At 35.5% G+C, this 25,238-nt stretch overlaps 1 protein-coding gene across 1 annotated transcript in view; it reads left to right on the forward strand.

Annotated features, from left to right (window-relative positions):
• Positions 1–355: 355 nt before the first annotated feature.
• The window catches only part of LOC117421473 (melatonin receptor type 1A-A), a 30,015-nt gene continuing 5,132 nt past the window's right edge, over positions 356–25,238 (forward strand). The window contains exon 1 of the mRNA XM_034035938.3: positions 356–695. Within this exon, the coding sequence (XP_033891829.2) occupies positions 512–695 (184 nt within the window). The 5' untranslated portion in view covers positions 356–511. The remainder of the gene's footprint in view (positions 696–25,238) is intronic.

Genomic DNA, 25,238 nt, shown 5'->3' on the forward strand with positions numbered 1-25,238 from the left:
AAAATGTATTATAAACAAGGTGACTTTACTAGTTAATACAATCCTTAATTAATATTACTGACAATAACATATTTCCATGCACATGAATGGGTCAAGACTTCTGGAATAGAGATGCATTTCTTGAATTATATTACCAAACAACAGGATTCAGAAACAGACTGAGATTTTCTGCTTCATCACTTCTCGATTTTTTCCACAGAGGGGCAGCGTTTCCTCTTGCCTCAAATGATATATTTTATCACTTGCTTGGAAACAGCTGAAGTTAAAGCTGGATGTCACATACCAACAAAGTGATGGGCAGACACGAAGCTATAAAAGTGTAGACGCTTTACACATGTGCACTTGGACAAAAAAGTTAGCAGACAAACACGGCACTTTATTTGCATCATGGCTTCAGGGACAGAACAGAATAGCATCTTTCTGTCTTGATTTAAAACAATTACAGGATTACATACAGACCATTACATTGTGATTTATTCTGTAGAGTAAATAAGTAACGGGAAAAGGTAAAATGAGAATTAATGGGAGTCATCTGAACAGTACATCATCGATCCCACAGGAGCTCACTTTGGATCGAGCTCCCTGGGTAGCCACAACATTGGGCAGCTTTTTGATCTTTACAATTGTGGTAGATATTCTGGGCAATCTTTTGGTCATTTTTTCAGTTTACAAGAACAAGAAATTAAGGAATGCAGGTAAGAACACATTGAAAATAATTTCAAGTACGCATCAAAAATATCACTGCTGTTGTGTATGCATTAAAGCTTTACGTAAATATCGAATGACACTCATACTGTGTGTTACATATTTAAGTTTTACTAGATTTGGACAAAGAAAAGAGCGCTTTCTTGAGTTAAAAGTATTATTCGAAATAACTTGCTGTTAACCTTGTACAACGCACCTTTGAGGGTAATGTACTGTTTAATTTACGGAACTGCATATATAACATTGGGCACTTCAGTCTTCTATTCTGAAAGCAAATAAAAGAAACAAATAATAGCATTTTTTCTTGATCTATATCTCGATCTATTTTATTTATTTATTTATTTATTTATTTATTTATTTATTTTTACACTTTGTACCCCATGCAATGTTTTTTTTTTTAATTATTTCAAGATCGATACCGGTACCCTCATACAAATATTTTAAGAATTTACTGGTTTTCAATACCACTTTGAAAAATGCACAAAATGCAGTTCACTAGGCGAAAACAACAAAAGGCTGCGAAATGTCAAGATTCATTATGTAGGCTGCTCTCTAATAACACAGCGTGGTTTCCATGTCCGAGGTGGCACATCAATGTGCTCTCCACTTGCATAGCAGATAAGATTTACATGATATTGCACTTCGATCAAATGCTTATCTGATATTTCCCCTAATTGCACGAAAGAGAGCCTATGAATTCTGGTGATTGCGTTGGTTGAGGAGTTGACAGCGTGAACATTAATAACATAATTTGCAGTTAAGGCAACTTCAACTAGTTGAAGTTTTAAAAAAAGTTAGAAAATAAACAGTCAGAAGTCAATTGCAATTGTTGGATGTTGATCAAGCGTAATTTTCTGAATTCAAAAGAACAGGGAGAAAATTATTGACAAATGACAGAACAGCAAGGCAGAAAACGACACAGATTTGGGAAAGTGGGAGAAGTTAAGGCACTTATTGACACCATTATGCTTTATTCAGTCCTAAAGTAATACATATATACTGTTCGTACTCTGTTAATACTTTATGCAGTCCATGTATACAGTATATATATATATATATATATATATATATATATATATATATATATATATATATATATATATATATATTCAAATATATCTCTAAACCGCTTAAAAATATCTAAAATACATTTAGAGATATATGGATTTCCAGATATCTTTAAATTGAGCTTTAACTGAGATGTCCAAAACTGCATTTTTAGATATCACAATAGGAAATTAAGATAGCTTCCAAATGGTTTATTTACATATATTTCAAATTAATTTAAAGATATCTGACTGCAAACGATTTACAGATATCTCTAACTATTTCAAGATATGCAATTTGAGATACATCTGAATGATCATTTGGCTTGCAATAGTCCTGAAGTAATAAATATATACTGTTTGTATATAATGTGCTTTATGTAGTCCTGAAGTAATAAGAATATACTGTTAGTTTGTTATAAATATAGTTAGAACTAACATCCATATATCTTCGTGTATTTGCATACTCCATATTATTGCTTGGCGTTTGTCCACCCCCGATTCCACACAATTAGTGCACTGTATTTTATACAGTATACAAAACTAAAGTGCAGAGGGTGAGATATATATTCAGTAACCATGAAGATTAAATGTATTATTCTCCTTTCTGTTGATATTGTACTGTTCCATAATATTTTGTTAACTTATTAAACATTTGATTTGTGTATTATGTTTTCAAAAAAAAAAAAAAAGTTTCTGAACCATTTAAAATGTCTTTGTAATGTGTGAATGCTTTCCTAGGATTCATCTTATTATTAATGTATTCAGTTAAATTGGTTCAAAAATCATGATCATATCGTTTTGGCCTTTCTTTTAAATTTGACAAATACACCCTAAACTTAGAGTATCCTTTTATTCCACTGGGGATTAGTAGTGCTGAGTTGTTACAAAATACCCCAAGCTATTTTTGGCAGGGCTAAAGTGGAGCTGGTTTAACATGTACAGTGCAGTGTTTAATTTTGTATATGACACATACTGTCCTGTTTTTCCATTAAAATATTTAAATTTGTATTTTTTATTGTATAGTTTAGGCATAGTTAAAATCACGGAAAAAATATTAACTTTTTCTGCAGTTCAACTACTAAAAATATAAATAAAAAAATATTTGAAATGTACAGTATGCATTTATTAAAGCATCAATATCCAACAGGCATACCCTGCTAGACACATGTTTTATTGTGTATTAAAGGCAAGAGCTGGTCAGTTTACACTCCCAAACAAGTATTGTGTCATTGGGCCAAGCCAATTAGTGGTCAGAATGTTTTTATTTGTACAGACCCCCCTTTTGCGTTTAAATTCGGTTCAAGTCAGGGCTTTCTGACAGCTATGATTGTCATTAGTTTCTTGAAGCAAGTCACTTTCAGAGCATGCAGTGTGAGAATATTAGAATACAAACTTCTGGGTAATATCTGTCTCAAGAAGTCAACACAGGGTTTATCTGGACATATTTTTTTTCTTTGATTCAATGACTCCATGAAGCAGTTAAAATAACTGTATATAAGCTAATCATAATTTAAAAGTTAAACATCAGGTGTAATTATTGGAGATCGTAACAATTCATTGCTTTCTTTTTATTGTCATCTGACTAAAATAGTCATATAATTTTGTACGGTACAGTATAGTAGCAAAACCGGGAACATTTTACAATTTTAATGTTTCCGACCAGGGGGCCGTTTCCCAAAAGCTACTTGAACCAAACCAGCATGAACATTTTGAAACTGCAGTGTTTCTCGAACATCATCTAACTCGAGTAGGTTTCACTCTATGTGATATCGGATGCAGATCCAATGTAGCAAAATATTGCTGGATGAAGTGATATTTTGCCTCGGAGGTGTTTTTACGCTATTTTATCTTGACTGTGTTAACTCATAGGAATACATGGGTAGCCATATGCAGGGAAAAGTGCCATCCAGGACCGCGTGGTACCGCTCCTGTCATGTGTGTCCAGGCCTTAAGTGTTCTCGGGGAATATTAGAAAAAAAAATGGAATTTTGAAAATAATAATACCTCAAGAACATCTCAGTTAACACATTCATTATTGTAAATTATTGAACAGTCAATGTTCATATTTGCAACCAATCACAGAGAATTGCGGGTGAGTTTATCCATTTTGCTAAAATGAACTGGCGGCTATCCTCGTCTGAATCATCACTCTCGCTGCCTGAAGAGGTTAGACTAAGGTAGTCTAACATTATCAGCTCATACAGGTACTATTATATTGTGCTGGAATTTTTCTCTTCATCCATGATATTTGTATATCTGCATGAAAAAGACTTTGCTTCATGTGTAGCTATGGGCGACAATTGCCGTAATCAGCGCTGTCATGTCACATCGCCGTGCCATGTTGATACAACACAGTCCACTGAAGCTTGTCCTGGTTTGAACACTTTGTGCATTAAGATAGCCCTTCACAACAATAGGGGCTGTAAAATGTGACACAAGTATTCAGAAACATATTTTCTATTGAAATAAGTCTATATTGACTTTTACCCTCTAAGAAACGGATGTTTGTGAATAATACAACATTATTTGTCAACTAGTTATTTTTACATTTGTGAAACTCATGTTGTAAAATATTTTAAAAGTTTCAGAACATGTTTTTATTTCTTTAAATATATATATTTATGTTGTTTTAAGCAATAATGAAATACAACAGTTTCAGGTCTCCATGTGCCCATTTAATTTATTTAAAAATTGTATTTACATTGATAGTTAAGTAGGCCTACTGTATATGATATAAATAGTTTCAAACAGTAGAAAAAGAATCCTGTCCTCATTTAATTTAAAAAAAAATATCTAAATAGGCTGCCTTAGAGGCAGGATACAGCTTTATTTAATTTGGTGACCCCTTATTTGTATTTATGTGTTAAATGTATTATAGAAGAAGTATATTTTATCCTGCAAAGTTTAAGACAATGGACTACTCATATTTAAGATTAATGCTATCAGTTGCACAAGCGTGACAGCTATATAAGGTATTGTATAATTATTTTACTTTATCACTGCTAATAGTTTAATAGAAGTAAAACAACACATTGATAAAAAAAAAACAACAAAAAAAAACAACAGCAAAAGAGGCAAATGTCAAGGCTCGAATTACTGGGGAGCTGGGGGTGGGGTCGATCCCTTTAAGTTTCTCCAAATAGTTTTATTTCCAAAGTTCCTTTTTAACATGTTTTAAGCCGACAGGTATCACTTAAAACAGAAAGGAACTTTTTAATTGTATGATGACATTTCCTGCCATGTCTATGCAGTTTTCCAGTACCAATCAGTTATATGTTTTTCAGTACCAATCAGTGATAATTGATTGGTACTGAAAACTTATCTGCACATTTTACATAGGCTAATACTTATATTAAGGAATATTAATATTTAATTTGATCACAAAAGGAATACAATTTCATCTTGTTACAGCTTCAGCCATGTCTCAGCCTATGCTGTTAACTCAAAAAAATAAACTCCAGCCAAGATCAGCAAAGAAAAATAAAATCTGTAGTTATCCAATTCAGATTATCAGAAGACGCTTTCTCATAATCATTGATTGGTACCGAAAAACATAAATGAAAATAATGGAATATGCAGGCAATTTCATCATGTAAGTAACACATTTTTAACAGGTTCCTTGCCGCTGTGTTACTACAGTATAATGACACTTGATGTAACTAAAGGGAAGGTGGAACGACCAGTAGCATTAAAAAGCGGTTCTACAACGTCGTGCAAATCTGGAGAATTACTGAACAGTCAATGTTCATATTTGCAACCAATCACAGTGAAATGCAGGCTAAAACGAACTGGCGGCTATCCTTGTCTTAAATTTAGCCCCATAAGAAAACCACACTAGGAACTTGTTCAGCTGATAATACTAGTTTACGAGGAGCTGTGGAGTTAAGAGATTAAACAAATGGCTATTACCTGTTTGTAAGAACACATTTGAACTGAGATTTCACCAGTTGTAACTTTCAGTTTGCTATGCTGACAGGAGCATGCCAAGCATCAAGGGGCTGCTATGCTAGTACGTTGTGGAATTAAAAAATGTACGCATGTTTTTCTTCACTTTTTTTACATGTTCACTGCCTTGAATTTAAGGCACAGTACGTGATATCCAGCAAAAATCTGCCAGAAAAATGGTAGGGTGTAATTTGGATGATTTTGGAATGTAGCTGGCTAATCCTATATTTTTGAAGGCAAGGTCTGAACTAATTTACTTTAGCTTTATTTTCTTAATATGTAGGACAGAAATATGTTTTCAGAGTCACTTTCAAACTTCAATCTAAAGGACAGCTTTGTTTTGTGTTTTTTTTTTTTTTTAATGGGCTGTTTTACTGATTACTTTAATCATCACCGTGTGTTTGATTGGGTTGGAGAAGGGAAGACAGTAAGCCTGTGCCACCACATTATGGAGTAAACAATCAGGCTTGTGCTGTGGACCTGGTTTGCTGTCTCATGCACATTATTTAGGTTCTAATAAAGTGGGATACTCATAAGCCGGGTTTCCATGCAGCTTAGAAAGTCGTAACTCTCTCTCTTCACAGTCATTGTTTATGTAGCATGCAACACCACGCACATTCCACGTTCTATAGGAAGTGTGCGTCTAAAACACTGTATGACTTTAAAGGGTGGGTAAATCACCTTCTTGTGCTTAAAAGCTGTACAATTAACCAAAACCGTTTATTTTTTTTTACGTTATTCAACATTTCAAATTATTGCCATTTGACTACAAATAAAAAAGTGCCCTTTGCAATAAATACATAAATAAATAACAATAAATACATAAATAAATAAGTTTTCCCATAGTTATACATAATTATGTATGCAATTTACACAGGCTAATATTTGTGCACATCTATATATATATATATATATACTGTATATATATATACTAACTAAACTTACATTTTATTATTATTATTATTATTATTATTATTATTATTATTATTATTATTATTATTATTATTATTATTATCATAATTGATTTCTTAGCAGACGCCCTTATCCAGGGCGACTTACAATTGGTACAAGATATCACATTATTTTTTTTACATACAATTAACCATTTATACAGTTGGGTTTTTACTGGAGCAATCTAGGTAAAGTACCTTGCTCACAGGTACAGCAGCAGTGTCCCCCACCTGGGATTGAACCCACGACCCTCTGGTCAAGAGTCCAGAGCCCAAACCTACATTTTGTCATCTTACATAATCATTATAATGCATTGACAATACAGCTGATGCTCTTGACTTGTTGATTTGTTTATATAGAAACCTCTTATAAAAGGGTACAGGGTTAAAGGGTACACAAATGGCAAATTAAATGGATAGTTAAAAAAATTAAATAAAACAGAAGCTAATACACGTAATAATAAACAGCACTTCTGAGTCCTGAAGGAAAAATTATTGGGATCCTTCCAAAAACAGTTTAGTCTTGTGGGAATTGAGATGCTAAAATGGCAAGAACCTTGACAGGCCAATTTGGCTGTTGGGAATATAAACTAAAAACATAAATGTCATAATCAGTTCACATGCTCCTTAGTCCTTATCTGTAATGTTCAGAAAAAAACAACAACAAAAAAAAAAAAAACATAATTGCAATTAGAAAATGGATCAGGGATTTCCTTTAACCTGATTGGTCAATATGAGGTCCTGAATCTGGTAAAGGACCTCACATGTTATCTTTCAAACTGTTTATTTGCTGTTCCAAATCAATCCACTGGAAAACATGTACAGTGCATACAGTATTTTAGAAATTAAAAAACTGGATGCAGACTGATTACTTTCAACAATGTTATTCAGCATGTTATAATAACACAGGTAAGGTGCTCTCTTCTCTAACAAAGCCAGGAGGCTTGGAATAAACTTCATGAACACGCTGTGAACCAGTTATTGATCAGCACAATCAGCATTAAGACATGTAGGCTACTAGATATTTTTAATTATAAACTTTTTTTGTATTTGTTTATTTCACTAATACATTTTAGGACCTAATGGTAACTTAAATACTGAAATGTGCACAAATACATGGACCTGCACTCAAATCATAGTTAAAAAATAAAGATCAGGATTTTTATTTTTTTACATGTTCAGAAACCCTATTCGCAAGTAGTTTTTTTTTTTTTTTTAGTATTGAGGTATTATTTAGGCTATTAGAAATACCCATGATGCAATACAGTCCACCGCTAGGATAATGAAGCCCAGTGCTTAATTTGTACATAGAGAGGTGCTGGGGCGCAAGCAGTGACAATACTGTTCTTAAAAACCACCCAAAATAATAACAAGTTTATTTGAAAGGGTACACTGTAGTGATACAAAAGCAACCGCAGGACAACAAAAATGAAATAAAAATATGACAGTAATTTCAGAGACTTCACGTTTATAGACCCATACACCTTTACATGGGCATGCTTGCTAGTCTTTGCCTGTGTTGAGAGACACGTCTCCTGTTACAGCCGGCAGTACAAGCAGCCGCAGAGCAACACCATCGCTTCCACGGCACTTGGCTGCCTACCAAAAATGGTACATGAACATCCCTGGCATCGGACTATCTCTATCGATAGTGCATGTCTTTATGCCTGACTGAAAAGTCTAAATTCTCAGACAGCATGCACCTGCCTACAGGTACCGTCAAGCCCTGGCATAAATTAAGCACTGATAAAGCCTAAAGGCTACGCACCACACAAGGAATTCTGAGCAAACCGCTTTACTCATTGAATATTGAGGGAAATGTTTGTATTTATTAGCAACAAAAAATCACGAACAAACTAACTTTAAATGTGTTTTTGTTTGTTTAACACAGCCATTTTCTAACAGCAGTAGAACCCTCAGAAGAGGGCTTTACCATCTGGTAAGGGCCTTTTCATTAAATTAAATGCCCTCGCTGTCATCTTGGGCATTTAAAGGCATGAGGCGAGCCTCACTTGATAGCAAAGCTCTCTTCGCGTTCTAGTGCTTAATGACTCATTATGTCACACGTTGGTAATATTATCACTTTAAAGAGTATTAGGGTTCCAAAAAATATAGTGTTACATCATGCCCCACATGTTGCTACAACTAACATAAATAACATACCTGTTGTTTTTCTTTTCATTGTTAACATCCTGGCGACCTGGTATGTTCTAACCGTGTACTTTTAATATATTTACATTAAGTACTTTTACATTTTTCATTTACTGCACATTACATTTTATTTACTAAAATGTTACTGTTAAAACTTATTCTATGAATGAACTATATAGTACCTGCATTTCAATTGACTTACTAATAGTGTACTTTTAATATACTTACATTAAGTACGTTGACTACTATTTTTTAAATATTTGATTATACTTAAATCATTCTTTACCTTGTTTTATTTTAAAATAATTTCAGTATATAAGTTTCTAATGTGAAACCAACTCATTTTTTTCTAAAGGAATTACATAAAGCTGTACTAAAAGTATCTTATTTAAGTTTCATTTGTAATAAATAATTTATTAGAACAAAATAGATAAAAGGGTAAACATTTTTTTTTTTACTGTAAAACCACAAAATGGTAAGAATTGTATTTTTGCACTTCTTAAAGTAATCTAGTCCTCTTGAGAATGCTGGGATTACTCGTGGTTTACTGAAACAAAACAACTTTAAATGGTTTAGTCTTCTAATTCTAATTACTTTTTTCTTAATTTCTTTCAAAATAGTAGTTTTATAACTCTTCAAGATTACGTAATAAAACCAACCCATATCATGAGAAAACCCATAATTTTACTTTGCAATGTTTGTGACAAAATATTAGTTATACAGATTTGCTCACTAAAATACAAAACATTAATGTCTTAATTTAACAAAATAACAATATTTAAATATATTTTTTAAAGTATATTTATATTTTTTTAAATTATATGTTTAAAAATTATGATTGAGTGAAAAAGATTGGTAACATACTGTAAATCATGTGGCTGAAATTATTTTGTATTTTAAATGAACACTGAATGATATAAGAACTAGCTATGTTGCTATTTGTAGCTGATCTTTAGATTCTCACTTTTATTTAATTTCAAATGTGGTATTTTAACTTGTACAGAAATACATTTGACAGTCATAACATGCTTCATATGTGAAACAGATACAAATCAGTGACATACAGCATATGACAGCAACTAAGTCATTTTTTTAAAAGCTATTAATTACTATTTGCTAATTTGTTAAAATACATCTTTTTACAAAAAAAAATAATTGTATCTATTTTTAATGTTTCCAAAAGTTAAAAACATACTCATCTAACAGTTCAGCTCAACACTTGCAAATGAGCTGCAAAAAATGTTATACAGCTGTTCACAAAACTAAATACACTACGGCACATTACATTACAAAAACAAACACATCGGTTATAAGCAATAAATGGATAATGCAGCAGGCCATAATTATAAAAAATAAAATAAAATAAAGTAGTTGTGTAATACTGGTAGTTACCCAAGTTGCTTCAGTTATTCTGTTAATACACATTATTTTCCATGACTTTATTGGAGCTGGATATTTAATTTGCATTTTTTTTCAGCATGCATGGGAACCCTGACAAATTAATCCCTTTCAAATGGATTTGGAAGTGGAATTACACAAGTATTATCACTTTAATTTGTATGCATTTAGTCTTAAACGATTCTGGATATACTGCAATTATGTTTTCTGATTCTGTGACTTCATGACCAAATGTGGTAGATATATTTAACTGTGAATCTCTGCACATTTGCCTTCTTGATTTCCGAAGTTCCTGTACTAACACACAACACATTCTCCAACAGTCACATTCTCTGCTGAATTATCATGCATACAGGGAGGGTTGAAAGCTACAAGGCCTTTCATTTTGCAAATCATTCCATCATTTAACTCCAGAATCAAGTTGTTTTTTTTGTTGATCCTCTGGTAGGAGCTAGAATGAAACAGCATGCCATTCACAATGAAGTGATTGTAATACCAATAACTGTTTAACTTTACACTCAGTGATTGCTCTACTGCAAGTTTATGCAGGACAGAGATATCATGTTGTGCTGCAGAATGACCAAAGACTTACATTTTCATTTAAACATTCAGAATTTGCAGTTGTTCTGTAGTTCACAGTAGAACTGTTGCATTTTTTAGCCTTCTGTAGTAAACTTCTCTACATTAAGAATCACTTAATAATCTGCACTGGTACATGCATAGTACCACTGAAGTACTTCAAAAGCGTTCCGTTAAATGATTCAAATGAAAATGTTGAGGTTGCCCAAGGAGGGCCCCAGTTTCTAACATTTGACGGAATGTGTGTTAACAAGTGAACATTAAATGTCAAATGTTCAGTTCCATACACTCTCTGGAATTCAGTCACAAACTTTTTTAGTGCTAATTCTGCAAAGTCCACACAGTTTTACATTTTCTTGAAGAAGAACATAGATATAATAAACTAAAAGGAAAAGATGATTCCATATTTTTTTTTTTTGGCAAAACACCATCTAACACAGGCAATGCATAAAACAAAAGGAAAGCTCTCATTCAGAGGCCTTCCAGAATTTTCGATCCAGTAATGATCGTGTTGTTCTAGTCACCTCTACAGGGGGTTGAATCTCTGCCAACTTCTTGTTAATCAGTTCAGTTTTAGTTCCTGTGTACCACTTATTTTCATTACCTCAAAAATTAAACCATAAACCAGCTAATTGTCTAGTTACACCTAGACAGACACTGTGCTGATACTCTGGTACAAAGCCATTAATCATCTTGAACTTGTCAAGCTTCATTAATGGAGATGGACCCTTAACCCCAAACACTGCCTCTTTTGGTTTAGCTGACATTGAATGGTTATAATGCTCTTCCTCTGTTCTATGGGCAGGCTCTGGTCTGCTATAAGGATATAGACCTCCTTCTTTGTCATAACAAAAATCACAGCCGTACACGCCATTAAACTGTTTTGTATTTCTGAGAAGAGACTGGGCAACAGAATCAGAACTACAAAGCAGCAAATACACTTTTTAAAGATGTTCCCTACTTTGTGTGTCTTTCCACTTGATGCCATTTGTTTCCAGTGACAAAGCCTCAGTCACAAAGGGAGACAGAAGTGTAAACATATTTGTTTTTTTTGGTCCAAACCATAAACATGTCACAAAAATGAACCTCTTGTGCTCATATGGCTCTAGCTCAATCACCTGACACTGTATTGGCCAAATCTGGTATTTTGAACTTCTGAAAAATGGAATTCCATCACAGTTCCAGAGCAAGGTCAGATCACCCTCCTCCAACTCTCCACTTTGAACTAACTTCTGGTACTCTTCTCCATATTGTATATCACTAAGTACACCCTCCACTCTCACTTTTTTGGACAGATTGAAATTGTGATACTCCAGAAGCTCTTTAATCTGAGAAGATAAACTCAACACAAGATAAAAACAGCCACTATTCAAATTTAAATTCAGATCTACCTGCACTACATTGTGTTGGACAATATTTCTTGGTTCCCAAGTATTTTGAATAAAATGAACAGTAAAAATGTGGTTCATAATGTCCAAACTCTCCATAGGCTTTTTGAAAAATATACTTTGTTGTCGGAGCTAATCCTGGGAAATGCTTGTTGAACAATTTAAGTAGATGTTCGAGATCTTTTCCAGTCAGATTGTGTCTGTGAATGTATGACATCAGCAGAAGCAGACTCTGTTCTTTTGTAAGAGGTGCTCCAGGGTAGAGAAGCTCATCACCATCATTTTGTTTATTTTTAACATTTGGTTCCTCCTATAAAAAGAAAGACAGTAACAACATGACTGTTATTAGTCCGTTTACATTACAACTGTAAACGGTACCACTTAAATTAGGAATTTTCCCTTCTGTAGCATTATTGGATATAATTAAATCATTTATATGATTTTTTTATAACTCTTGCCACAGAAACATGTTTTATTATTATTATTATTATTATTATTATTATTATTATTATTATTTATCATGGATCCTACAAAATGTTAGTGTGCAGCCCTGAAATTGAGGGTTTCTGTCAGCTAAGCAAATGGGATATGTTGCCACAATATTCTTTAGACATCAACGTCACTCATAATCTCTAAGTCATATTGTGGTGGACACAATTTATATTTTTACTTTTAGTCTTGAAAAAAGTCTCTTCCTCAGAGAGGATTTTTTTATTGAAGAAAAATACCAATTGGGGGGAAAAAAAAGGACCAGAACTATAGACACTGGTTTCTAGGTAGATAGCTGCTGTACTATACATTTGAACGTACATTTGAGAAATTATTGAGGGGAAAAAAAAAGCAATGGTAAAACACACCTCCTTTTCTCTCAGATTACACCTGTATTTACTTTTCCTTGGAACTGGACAGTCGTCCTCGATATATGTCTTGTAGTTCCCTTTTCCCTTTGAAATCTTAAAAAAATATCATATTGTTAAATTAAATTATGCCTTTTGTTTAAAAAGGTTATTAAAGACTGTGCAATTTCATGTAAAAACAACAGATTGATTATCTGTATTTACCATTTTAAATAAATGTTTATTTAGAACAACAGTTCAACATACCTCTTCAAATCTTTCCCTCTAAATTCAGAAGAAAACTTGCTGATGTTATTTGGCATATGCTGCCTTAACTCAATTAAGTTTAAACTTGGTTTATCTTATGTTGCATAAAACTAACAGCAGTTGCAGAGCAATCGAAAATGGAAGCCTATAACATCATACCTCATGGCAGATGCAACAAAGGTTCCTGTGAGTGTTAAGTCTCAGTTGGTAGACAAGTGTGTAGATGTGTGCTGTATGGACCTTCGACCTTTTGATATTGTGTCAGGGGAGGAAAACATATAAAGGGTTGTCTTGCTCGATGAGGTGCGATGTGGTCTCCAAGACTGTGCACAGCATCCTTCGAGGGTGGAATAGGTAGCGGATGCAAACCTGAATCCCTCGAGGATGGAATAGGTAGTGGATGCAAACCTGAAAATGAAAGGACAAGAAGAGCAGTTAACCTGGCTATTGGAGAGCTGCTTGCGGTGGAAGCAGAGAGCCTGCCTCAGGGAATCTGAAAAAGGTGGAAAATAGAACAGTTAGTTAGGACATTGAACACTAAGCACATAGCAGGCTAAGTCCTGAGCAGATGGAACTGAGCCTCTGTTTTCGAGGTAAAGAATAGGGCATGAGGGCACAAGGATGAGAATGATGAGAACCCCCCTTATCAGAAGCGGCATAGCCTGACCCGAGGTCAGGGCAGTGAGATCACTTGCCCCCCAAAAGAAGGACCCCTGGCTCCATAGATGTTCCCCAAAACTGTGTGACAAACAAGAAAAAAGACCACGTGTCAATGCATAGGAAAAAACAAGAGACAACAATAAAAAGGGGGTTAGATAGATGTATTGATTATGTGTATGTAAAGCTATACCTATATCTCTCGCTCAGTGGAGAGGAAAAAAACCCTCATGGGAGGAAACCTCTGGTCCCAGCGAAGAGATAGCCCCCACTCCGGGCAAGCTAGCAATACTTTGTTGAGCTGTGGAAATATCAGAAATAGAACAGCAAATGTACAAGTCAACTGCTGAAGAAGACTAGCGCCCCAGACTCTTAATGAGATGTTGGTTGAATCTCGCCTTGGCTGCCGATGTTTCTGCCCCAATCCTGAAGGAGTGAGGGGTATATAACTGGGGTGGGAGGCCTGCCTTGGAGATCAGGGAGGCCAGGTGTGAAGAGAACCAATGTCTCGATACAACTGAATGGGAACAGCAGGTCTGATGGGAGGAGGGGTTTCCTTCATGCGGGGTATCTAGACATGGAGCTTTAAGAGCAGAGAGGAGAGTTCATCTTTGACAGCTGAATGAACTGGCTTTGGAAGCGCATAGCAGGAGGATGAAGTGGGATCCGGGAACCAGTGAGAGATCACAGGAATGGATGCCGATGGAGGGTAAACTGCCGACTGATAAAATTGTGAACTCTGCACAGCTGAGGAATCTGAAGAAAGCGGTTAAACACATTGTCTCCATGTGCAGGTCGCTGAAAGGTGAAGCAGCCATTTTGAAGGATTTGTATTAAAGTGAATAAAACTCCAGAGCGTGTACTGGTTTCTCCTCCGAGAGGGGGACACTGAGTGCAGAGAATAGTGATTGCTTCTACTGGGGGATCAGAGGAAGGGGAGATCAGGAGAAAGTCGTCAAGCAGGTGAAGCAAAAATGGAACACGGCAGGAGTTGAGTAGTAACGAGCAGAAGGCTTCAGAAAGGGAGTTGAGTGGCAAAATAGAAGTTTCCATTCCAGCATCGGATATATCAGCTTTAGCCAACCAGGACCCATGACCTGCTGCTTTGATTGGTCTGATGGCGTCTGCAATCTTTATGTACTGCAAGGAAAACTGGTCATGAGGTATGAGTGAATTTATTCCTCAAAAGCAGGGAAGGGGGGGGGCTATGAATGGACCTGCCACGAACCCTTTATGTGTCTCAGATTGAATGAGAGTGCTGACTGATTGAGGGTCCGAGGTTGCTGAGTGTATGTTATTGCAAATATGCGATGATACTGGGATTCTTGACAGGCCGGTAGAAAATCCGTGCTGCAGACCGTTTCTGAGGTAGGTTGTGAAAAGCTGGTCTGGGTGATGTTCTATGCCATGTGTTTCATAATTTAGGGTAAGCAAGTTCAACTACATTTCATATAACGTTCTTCGCTGGTGAAGTGAACGTTTAATCAATGCATTTTTAAATGTTAAAAATAGTATTCTTTCAAAAATTGAGATTTTCAGAGAATTGGATATTATTATTACACGGCATTGGTTCTAATTCGTGGAAATTGTGAAATCCGCGCTCACCATGAAAATACAGCCTTAGTGATACAACAGCACAAATAACCAATGTCAGTGAAGTCAAAATTAAAGATAGATTGTCAGGCAAACTGGCTGAAGATTTACCCATAACTGGAGTGTAATAACGATAGTGGTCAAATGAGTCGTTCAGTCTGCAGTGTGTCTGTGCAACTGTAGTTTGCTAACCGCTGTAACCTGTACAACCTGTACAAACAGCGCGGCTTTGAAAAGAAAAAGAAACTCGAAATAGAAACTTTGTCAGTTCTTGGAATTTACAGTTGAAAAGGATTTACAGGTTTTTTTTTTTATGGTGCATTGCTAGACACTCGATTCAGGAAAAAAAGGTATGCTGTTTTAAAGCATACACATTCTAACCCCTTTCGTGAAAGCACACGTTTTACTAGTTAAAAAGCAGAACTACGTAAGGTAGTGAGAATGTATTACATAAAAATAAATGAAAACAGAGATCGATCCAATTCTGTCTATCGTGTTTCGTTCACTTTTTTTTTTGTTTAATTTTTTTTTTGGTTTAAGGATTTGAGCAAAACTAATAATTATCTACTGTGTGTTCATTTTTAGCGTTGATGTTTTGGGGGGTATAACACCGAATTACAAAACAGCACTGGTCATTGAAATGTCTATATAAATTAGCAATGTATATTCACTGAATGTCAGAATGTGTATTGCACCGTTGCATTTTAAAAGTATTGCAATTTTAAGCATAGTATCAGATCTTCTTCTATAATATATGATCATAGAATATGTGATTATGTGTAATGTGGTATATGTTATATATATATATATTTTTTTTTACTAAGTGTAAATTAAAAAAGGAAATTTAAATATAGGTCTACATTATTTGAAGGATATTCACGTGTATATGAAATAGCAGACAGCGAAGCATCAAAAACAAATTAAATTGCAGCTGCTAAAGAAATGGCCTGAAACCCCTCTGCTGTATCATATTTTTTTGTGAAATGCCTAAATGATCCAAACACAGTGGAATGCAAACTGTACAAGTCGCTCTTAACATATGAAGGCACAACCAGTTTCTCCAGTACTTGATGTAAGCTCACATTATTATTATTATTATTATTATTATTATTATTATTATTATTATTATTATTATTATTATTATTATTATTATTATTGTCAGGGATGATGCACAGTAAAAAGAATGGCAACAATAATACATTATGATAATGAGTCATTTTCTCACAGGACGACATTTGACAGAATTCAACTGAATTGTGACAGAATGGGCCAACTGACGCTGAGCAAGTTTGAATGGGTTGTATATCAGATGTCTTGGTGTTGACAGACACCGGCAGCAATGACAGGCGGGCATATAGACAACTTTTGCCATAAGTTTTTTTTTAATTTGAGAGGCGTTGCATAAGTGGCTTGGGCACTGCGTCAATTGCCACCTGTGCCGTCGGTTATTTCGCGCCCTGTATAATTTATAAATGCAATATACAGGTTGATATACATACTTCTAGTCTGGTAAGTCACTGACATTTTAGTAGTGAGCTGAGCTCTCCATTTTGATCAAGCAATAAATCCATAGCTTCCTGTCCTTAAGATCCTAGCATCAAAGTGCGCTGATGAAAAAAATAGACTTTCTTTCAAAATTCATTGATTTGAGGAATCATACATCTTTTAAGGACACATTTTTCATGAAGGTCATGTTACATTGAATAACCATTTGCCTTGGCTTATGCCCCAGGCCTTATCACCACCCCAGGTGTGGTATATATCATGGGAACCGCACGGCCTGTTGTGGTTTATACCTTATATATATATATATATATATATATATATATATATATATATATATATATATATATATAAACATGACTTGGAAAAATAACAACCTCTGATTGGTTAGTTAGCATGCAATGACCATACGTATATAGATCGTATACCATGGCTTGCATACTAATGAGCCGCTTCACACTGAATAAATCACTACGCACCACTATACTCTACATTCCATGACCAACTGCCATTTTATTTGTTATTAGTTACAAAACCACTGCCAAAAATGAGTGACATTCCACCTATTTCCTTTAATGTATTTTGGGATGAAACTCTGAGTGAAGACAGCAGTCCACCTAAAAAAATAAAATAACTGCACCAGCAACTGTCAAGAGTAGACACATAACAGAAGATGAGGAACAGCTAAATGAAACAGAAGGAAACAAAGATTTAAAAAAACAGCATGGGCTGTTAATGTACTTAAAGACTGGCTTAAAGAAAACAACATGGACATTAATTTTAAGGAAATAAGTCAAAAAAATCTCAACAACATTAAAGTTCAACCGGCAACCAGCATTCAGTATTCAGTTTTATAATGCTGAGAGCTGGACAAAATAGGTATTTTAACATTTTAATTTAAACAGGTTTTAACATCTCTGCTGACAGCGAGTTTAAAACCAGCAATAATGTATTCCTATCAGTCATTAAAACTTTTAGCAAAACACGTAAAGACAAGGACAGACACCACCCCCTGAATTACCGGCCTGGATCTGAAGCATTTGCGGGCAACTGAGGCACTGTTCCCTGACACAGCGGTCCAATTGGTGCGTAAAGTCTGGTTCGATCTTAAACTTAATCTGGCACGACTTAGACACGAGGGTGTCTGACAACTAGTAAAAACATCTTTTGAGATCAAAAAGGATGAAAATGGACTTGAATATGTGTGCCTCGCATATAACAAGGACACAAACTCACCTCAAGATCTGGCTTCAGCATCCATTGCAGCTGCTCCCCTGCCTTCCTCAGTGTTATTTGAAACTCCGACCCAGACCATCCACATCATTAGCTTGTGCTCAGTCATCTAGTTTCGAGATGTCACTTTCGATGCAGAAATTCACAATAAACGGAAGTGTGCAATTTATTTTTAATGTGAACAATAAATTAAATTAAATTTAATTTAATTTAGGACTATATTACACTGAGAATGTATACACAATAAAAGTTTCTGGTTTTGTCTTAATTTAAAATGTGTTTTAATTATTTTAATTATTTTTCATCCCCCAAATGACAGGTTATAAGTGGAATAAACCACTTCGGGCTGCATGCTTCTGATGATATATACCACTTATGGGGTATTGTAAAGGCCCTTTGCTTACGCCTCTGGCCTGGTATATATCATGGGAACTGCACGGCCCGTCATGGTTTATACCATATATATATAGAGAGAGAGAGAGAGAAAGAGAGAGAGATTGTGTTGATCAGTATTTGCTGCTGCTGTCACTTAATAAAGGTGTAACTGTAACAAACTGCAACAAAAACATTTAAGATGTAAAAGGAATGCTTTCCCACAACAGTATGGATCCTTACACTAGACAGGTTCACCCTGGAACATCACCCCCTTCCTCCAAAAATGGTTTGCCACTGATGGATCAGTGTGACTGCAATTAAAATACTGAGGCATTTGACAAACTCTCAGCATCACAATGCTTGAGGTTTTATTCTTCTGACAGGCTGGTTATTTCAGTATTCAATTAAACAAAACCAGAAAACTTAAATATCCTCATAAAAACTAGACTTCCCAAACATGAGTACCACAGAGCATTCTACCACTTAGTTCTCATTCTAATTGTATTCAGAATTGTAATTATAATTTAAGGAATATCAACATTGTGAAATTAATATGTTGCTATGGTGGTTTCAGATCCCTCAACTGAGTAAATTATTTCAGGGGAATGTTTAAGGAATTGTGATTCTTAATCTGGTGCTCTGAGTGATTTTGTTTTTAGTTGGGGTCTTTTCAGGACAAGCAGATGATTATTTATGATCTCTTTGCAGTTGACTGCTAAATATTGCAGAGCGTATTAGATTTTTTCAACTCATGAGATATTCATTACAAATTCCTTTTAAAATGAAAATATAATGAAAAAGAAAGCCCTCTCCTTGAAGCCTGACTGCTATGTAAAATGGTTTTGAAAAAAACTTTAAGGAACAACAGTTATAACGTTAATGGATTTCAGCTTTGTTCTGGTTGGCTTGATTTACATGCAAAAATAAAAATAAGTCTCACTTTTTTGCCAGGCTATTTTGGTAATACATTTTTGTCAATTTCTGTTTTCTTTTTAGGGAGAGAAATTCTCCTTTAAAATTAAAATTACCTCATTAATATTAAAATATGGGAGGGGATATTTAAATGTTTCTGTCAACATTTTAGATTTATATTCTGGTAATTTGGTATTTTCACTGTAGATTATTTGTGATAGATTTAGGGATCAATTTATTGAATACAAGCATAACCATTTCCCTACCATTTATTGTTGGCCTTAGTATTACAATTTTTACCCAATGAACGTAATTTTGTCTCTTGCAGTATTCTTGGGATTTTTGATCCATTGAGCTGCAAAATGTTGGGAGAGATTGATGCATTTGGCAGTCGAGATTTTCCACTGGAAAATGATCACATGCTGCAATGTTGCTAGACCCCAGCAAACATGCTCAATTTTCCACACCATGGTGGCAATCAGTGTTTCTCCAATGGGAATGAACTTTAAAGGAACACTTTACACCATCTGAGTTTCCATGATACTGTATTTGTTATTTGTTTATAATCTCAGTCATTATTTGTTTTGGTTTAAACAGTAATTTCCTGTGATGAGACCCATATAAAAATAAGAACAGCTATGTGATGGGGGGGGGGGGGGGGTTATTTACACGTCAAAAGCCCACCTGATGCTCCCAACAATGTGACTTTTTTTTCATAAGCGATCTCTTCGTTAAGATCCATTGCAACCGTTCTCCACCCCGATTTCATATCCTGCAGTTTGGCTGAATTTGGTACTTCAACCTGTGGCTTTTCAGGCAGTATCACACTGGAAGAAGAGATATTTAGAGATTTTAATAAAAAGAAATCCAAGGAAATTAATTATCTTTAAAATTTATACAATTCTATTTAATTTCCGATATTGTTTGACAAATGAAAATTATTTAAAAAAATCAAAGTTGCCTTTGTCTTTCATTGCCAGTATGGTGGTGTGGCAAAGTGGCTTGCAGTGTGCAGGTGTAGAGGTGATGCAGTGCTCAACAACGACAACAAACAGTGTTCACAGTCCAAACAGTTTCTTTCATTTGTTATCACAGTTTGGCACTGTTAAATAATAATGCTGGCAACTACACAGCAATGTGTAATTGCACAGCCAAACAATACAGGGTTTCAGTCTCAAAATAATAATACACAAAGGCAATGTACAGGCACGGCTCCACATCCTTTCACGGTGCTCCCGTGCTGGTGGTGAATACACAGTTAAGTCTGACTGGTGCAGTGTTTGTAGTCTGGGTTGGATGCTGTCTTAACAGCGATAGCTCCCGGTTTGCTTAGCCGTCCAATAATTACAAATAAACAGTTAATAACAAACACAAATACAAAACACTCACAGTTACTTTCAGTTTTGTCCGTCCTTTACAGGTCTTTCCATAACCATAACAAAGGAACAGATCGCTTGGCTACATCCTCTGAAATACTCTTAGTCACACCCCCTTTGGTGGCGACTCCAATCACATATCCTCCAATCCGTGACTGACACATCGCCTACCGCATTAAGGAGATGACTTCTGGTATTGTAGCTCTGCCCCCTTTCTGGATGACTGACTTCTAACTGACCCTGGAATGAACTGTCAAACCATCCAGTCCGGGGCACACTGTTCCTGTTATACAGTGCCCTAGGTTTCATTCGCTCTCTGTCACAGGTGGCGATAAGTTTTTTTAAGATGTTGACCCAGGTACAGGAAAAAAAGTTTTAATTGAGAAAAAATAATATATTAAAAATACAAAACACACCTAGATTTGGCAATATTTGACCATTCTTTACAAAACTGTTCAAGCTCTGTCAAGTTCCTTGGGGAGCGTTGATGGACAGCAATCTTCAAGTCATGCCACAAATTTTCAATTGGATTCGGGGCTCTGACTGGGCCACTCAAGGACATTTACCTTTTTGTTCCTTAGCCACTCCAGTGTAGCTTTGGCTGTGTGCTTAGGTCGTTGTCACGCTGAAAGGTGAACTTCCATCCCAGTTTCAGCTTTCTTGCAGAGTGCAGCAGGTTTTCCTCAAGGACTTCTCTGCACTTTGCTCCATTCATTTTCCCTTCTATCCCTTCTAACACCAAGTCTTATTTTATTTTATTTTTGTACAAATTTAGAAATAGGTTAATGTATAATAACTAGCACAAAATGAACCACATTTGTTAACAGGTAATTAGCCCGTTTTTAACAATTAGCAAACTAAAAAAAGAACCAATTAAAATAAAGTGTGACCCGGAAGTGAAAAAATAAATGCTGCTCTCTTGACTTCTAATGAAGATTGGGTGCCTGTCTTAAGTTTTGGAATTGCCTATGCACTACCTGGTTCTCTTCTCTGGTAACACACATGCTCCCCATGGCCCCACTTCTTTCCTCAGCCAGACAGTGACTCTCAGAAGCCAAAATATATTCAGTTCTCATTAGGCTTCACAGCTATGACTTACATGGTCTACCATGTAACTGTATACATTTTTTCATTTTTGAAAAAAATCTGTATTTCCACCCATTTGACTACAGTCAGCACTCGAGATATCCGTTGCCCAGATATACGACAGTCAAGGTTTTATTAAGAATAAAATCAATCCCCATTATATATACTGTATATATATGTAACAAATTAATGCACTTACCCGTCACACAGGATTTCCGACAGTTTTCTGATACAAAGACCATCTCTTCGCATGCCAAATCAGTCTGTTTTTATTGTGCAGTTACACAGCGCTTCCTCCAATTTCACATGACGAAATTCCAGCAAAAACAAAGCGAACGAGACAAGCTACGGTAATGTAAAAGTTAATCATTAAACAGTTTTAGATACTCTGATGCATGTTTTTAAATCTGTGATCTTTAGTTGCTTTTGTGCATTTTCATTTGCAAGTGAACTATGACATTAGGCCTTATCGAGCACTATATTCTGCAATTTTGAATACTGACTTTGGATGCTGTTTTAATTCTGGGAACTGTTGTTTTTTTAATCTTTTGCTAAATTGCATTACCTTTTAAGTTTTACGCAGTTCTGTGCATGGGTAACATTTTAATTTAATTTTGCTGCTGGGTCGTTAATGAGGAATTTTCCATACTGCTACAATACGTACCGAATTTAAAAGTATGTACTCTATTAAAGTCCATGTTACAGAACCACTCTGCAGCGTCCCCCACAATATTTTCAGAATCATAGCGATCTGAATTAAGATACTGTTGAAAATATAGTACTATACCAACAAAACCAAGTACACTACATCTAAATGGAAGCCTACTTATTTTAAAACACAGTCCTTTCAGCTATGTATTTTTGACATTGTATCTTTTTTGTGTTCCCTGAAAAAATGGACAAGGGATGGAACAGTCCAAAATGAAATAATCAGATATGTGTCACACTCGTCTAACCGTTTAAAGTCCAAATTTTATAGGGTTGGATATGTGAGTGCTGACTGTATATCAATATGTTCTTTAATGTTAAATTGTGTTAACATTTTTCATTTCAATTGCAAACTAGTGCTTTTGTATGCTCCAGGCTGTCACATCTGTTAAATAGTTTGCAGAACTTATGGGATAGAGAGCTCAACCTAGAAATCCATGTGTAAAGCCCAGCATATGTGAAGAAATCATTTTCAAGAATGCAGAGCTATGCAAAGTTTCAGACAGGAAATACACCTGAAAATAGCATTTCAGCTTGGTAAATGTAAACCTACCTTTCAAACTGGCTGGCTTTTAAGTTTACAGTACCTCCTCCTGCCAAACCCATTCTTGGTCTTGCCATGGAGGGCTAGCACTTAACTTGCCTAATACCACTTGTGACAGGGTAGCCATGTGGTGACGTCAGGCCAGATGCAGGAACAACAACAAAGAGACACTGCAGGTACGGTGCAATGGCGCTTGCACGGTTTTATTTTTAAATAACAAAAATAAATAAAATATTCAAAGAAAAACACTTGCTCACAGAGCAAAATAAAGGTTTTAAATAAAACAAAATAACAATAACAAAATAACACAAAATACTGTGATCAGGCTGGATAGTACTTATTCTTTTTTTTATTTTTACACGCCTCTCTCGCTCTCGCTCGCTCCTCCGAACACCCACCCTCAACTGAGAGCGCTGCAGGTTTATATATCGTGGCCGAGGGGTTTAACTAGCTAGTAATTATTCTGTTACCCCTCGCCACAATCTGCACAAGTTTATTAATTACGTGTGACTGCCGACTAGTTTAACAACACACTATCCGACAGCCACACATTACCACAAGGTTTTTAATGTGGATGGGGCTTCCCATTAACGCTGCAAAACAATACAAAATATACACCTCCGGCGTCACATTTATAAATAATAATAATAATAATAATAATAATAATAATAATAATAATAATAATAATAATAATAATAATAATAACACAACGAATACAAAATAATAAATTGCACAGGGGTGGAGGGGTACCCCCGTTTTAAAATAAACAAATACAAAAAAAACACATTTTATGGCAGGGTTTCATGTACAGGGCTTCTGGCCCTGTTACACCCCTACTTTAAACTACTGTGATGCATTCACTGTGAAGGACATCCCGTGACTTTTGAAAAACAACAGGTGTGTACCCTTTTAGTATTTGCACACAACTTAATTAAAACCAGTCAAGGTCACTCTGCACAAACTGACAGACTGGTGGTGTTAATTGATTTATTGGTCTGGTGTTAATTGATTTATTGATCATCTATCAGCCCTGGCCACGTGCTATAAAAGGAGCTGGAAAGCCAGTGCCTTTGTTCTCTTCAAGGGCTGTGAATTGGTTGTGAATTCACACGGCTGAATGTTTAACCAGGGTGAGCTACGCGTTATCACCGTGTGGACCAGGATAATTGCAACTTTAGAAACAGAATCAGTTTAGGGTATTTTAAGTCCCACCTAGTTACTCGAGCATGTGTCAGGGAGAAGGTTCCTGCAGCACAACCTCCCTTTCAGTGGGAGCAGTGCTAAGCCACTTTTTGTCACTTTTATTTTTAGCAGGTTTACACACTGTGTTTTGTTTTGCCTTTTTGTGTTTTCTGTTACACTTGATGTATGTCTGCCCGTGCTCTACCCTCGCTGGTACTGTCACGTGATTGTTTTGTTGGTGAGTGGCGAGTCAACGTCAACCTCCGTGTCTCTCCCCTGTCTCTCACAACAGATTTCCACACCCCTATTACAATTACTGCAATTAGATTGGTGGGAAAAAAAGTAATAGCTAAAAAATGATAGAGGATACAGCAAAAATGTGCTCAATCAAATCATAAACATATGTAAAGTGTGATGTAATGTGTTGCACACTGAGAGCAAGAATGGTATGACTTACAAAAATCATAGTTTTGTCATATCAATCAGGTTTTCATAGCAAAACATCAGTTGTTTGGCGAGTCACTGGCCAGTGACCAAGGAAACGGCCAATATTTGGAGAATATTAAATCTAACCTACTTCAAATGGGAATTAGATTCATATTCCCTATTCAATGTTTTTTATTTAGTGACACCTGGTGGTCAAATTTTATCTATTGTGTTACCATATATGAGAGCTTCACATGTGACACATACCTGGTCATTGAAAATCTAACTATTAGTGCCCTTTCAGCCCACCAATCTAATGTTGTCTAAAAGTTGAAACAAAGAGAAAACGTCACCTGGACATATGGTAAGAATGGT

The sequence above is a fragment of the Acipenser ruthenus genome, chromosome 1 (genome assembly GCF_902713425.1).
Source record: "Acipenser ruthenus chromosome 1, fAciRut3.2 maternal haplotype, whole genome shotgun sequence".
Taxonomy (NCBI): domain Eukaryota; kingdom Metazoa; phylum Chordata; class Actinopteri; order Acipenseriformes; family Acipenseridae; genus Acipenser; species Acipenser ruthenus.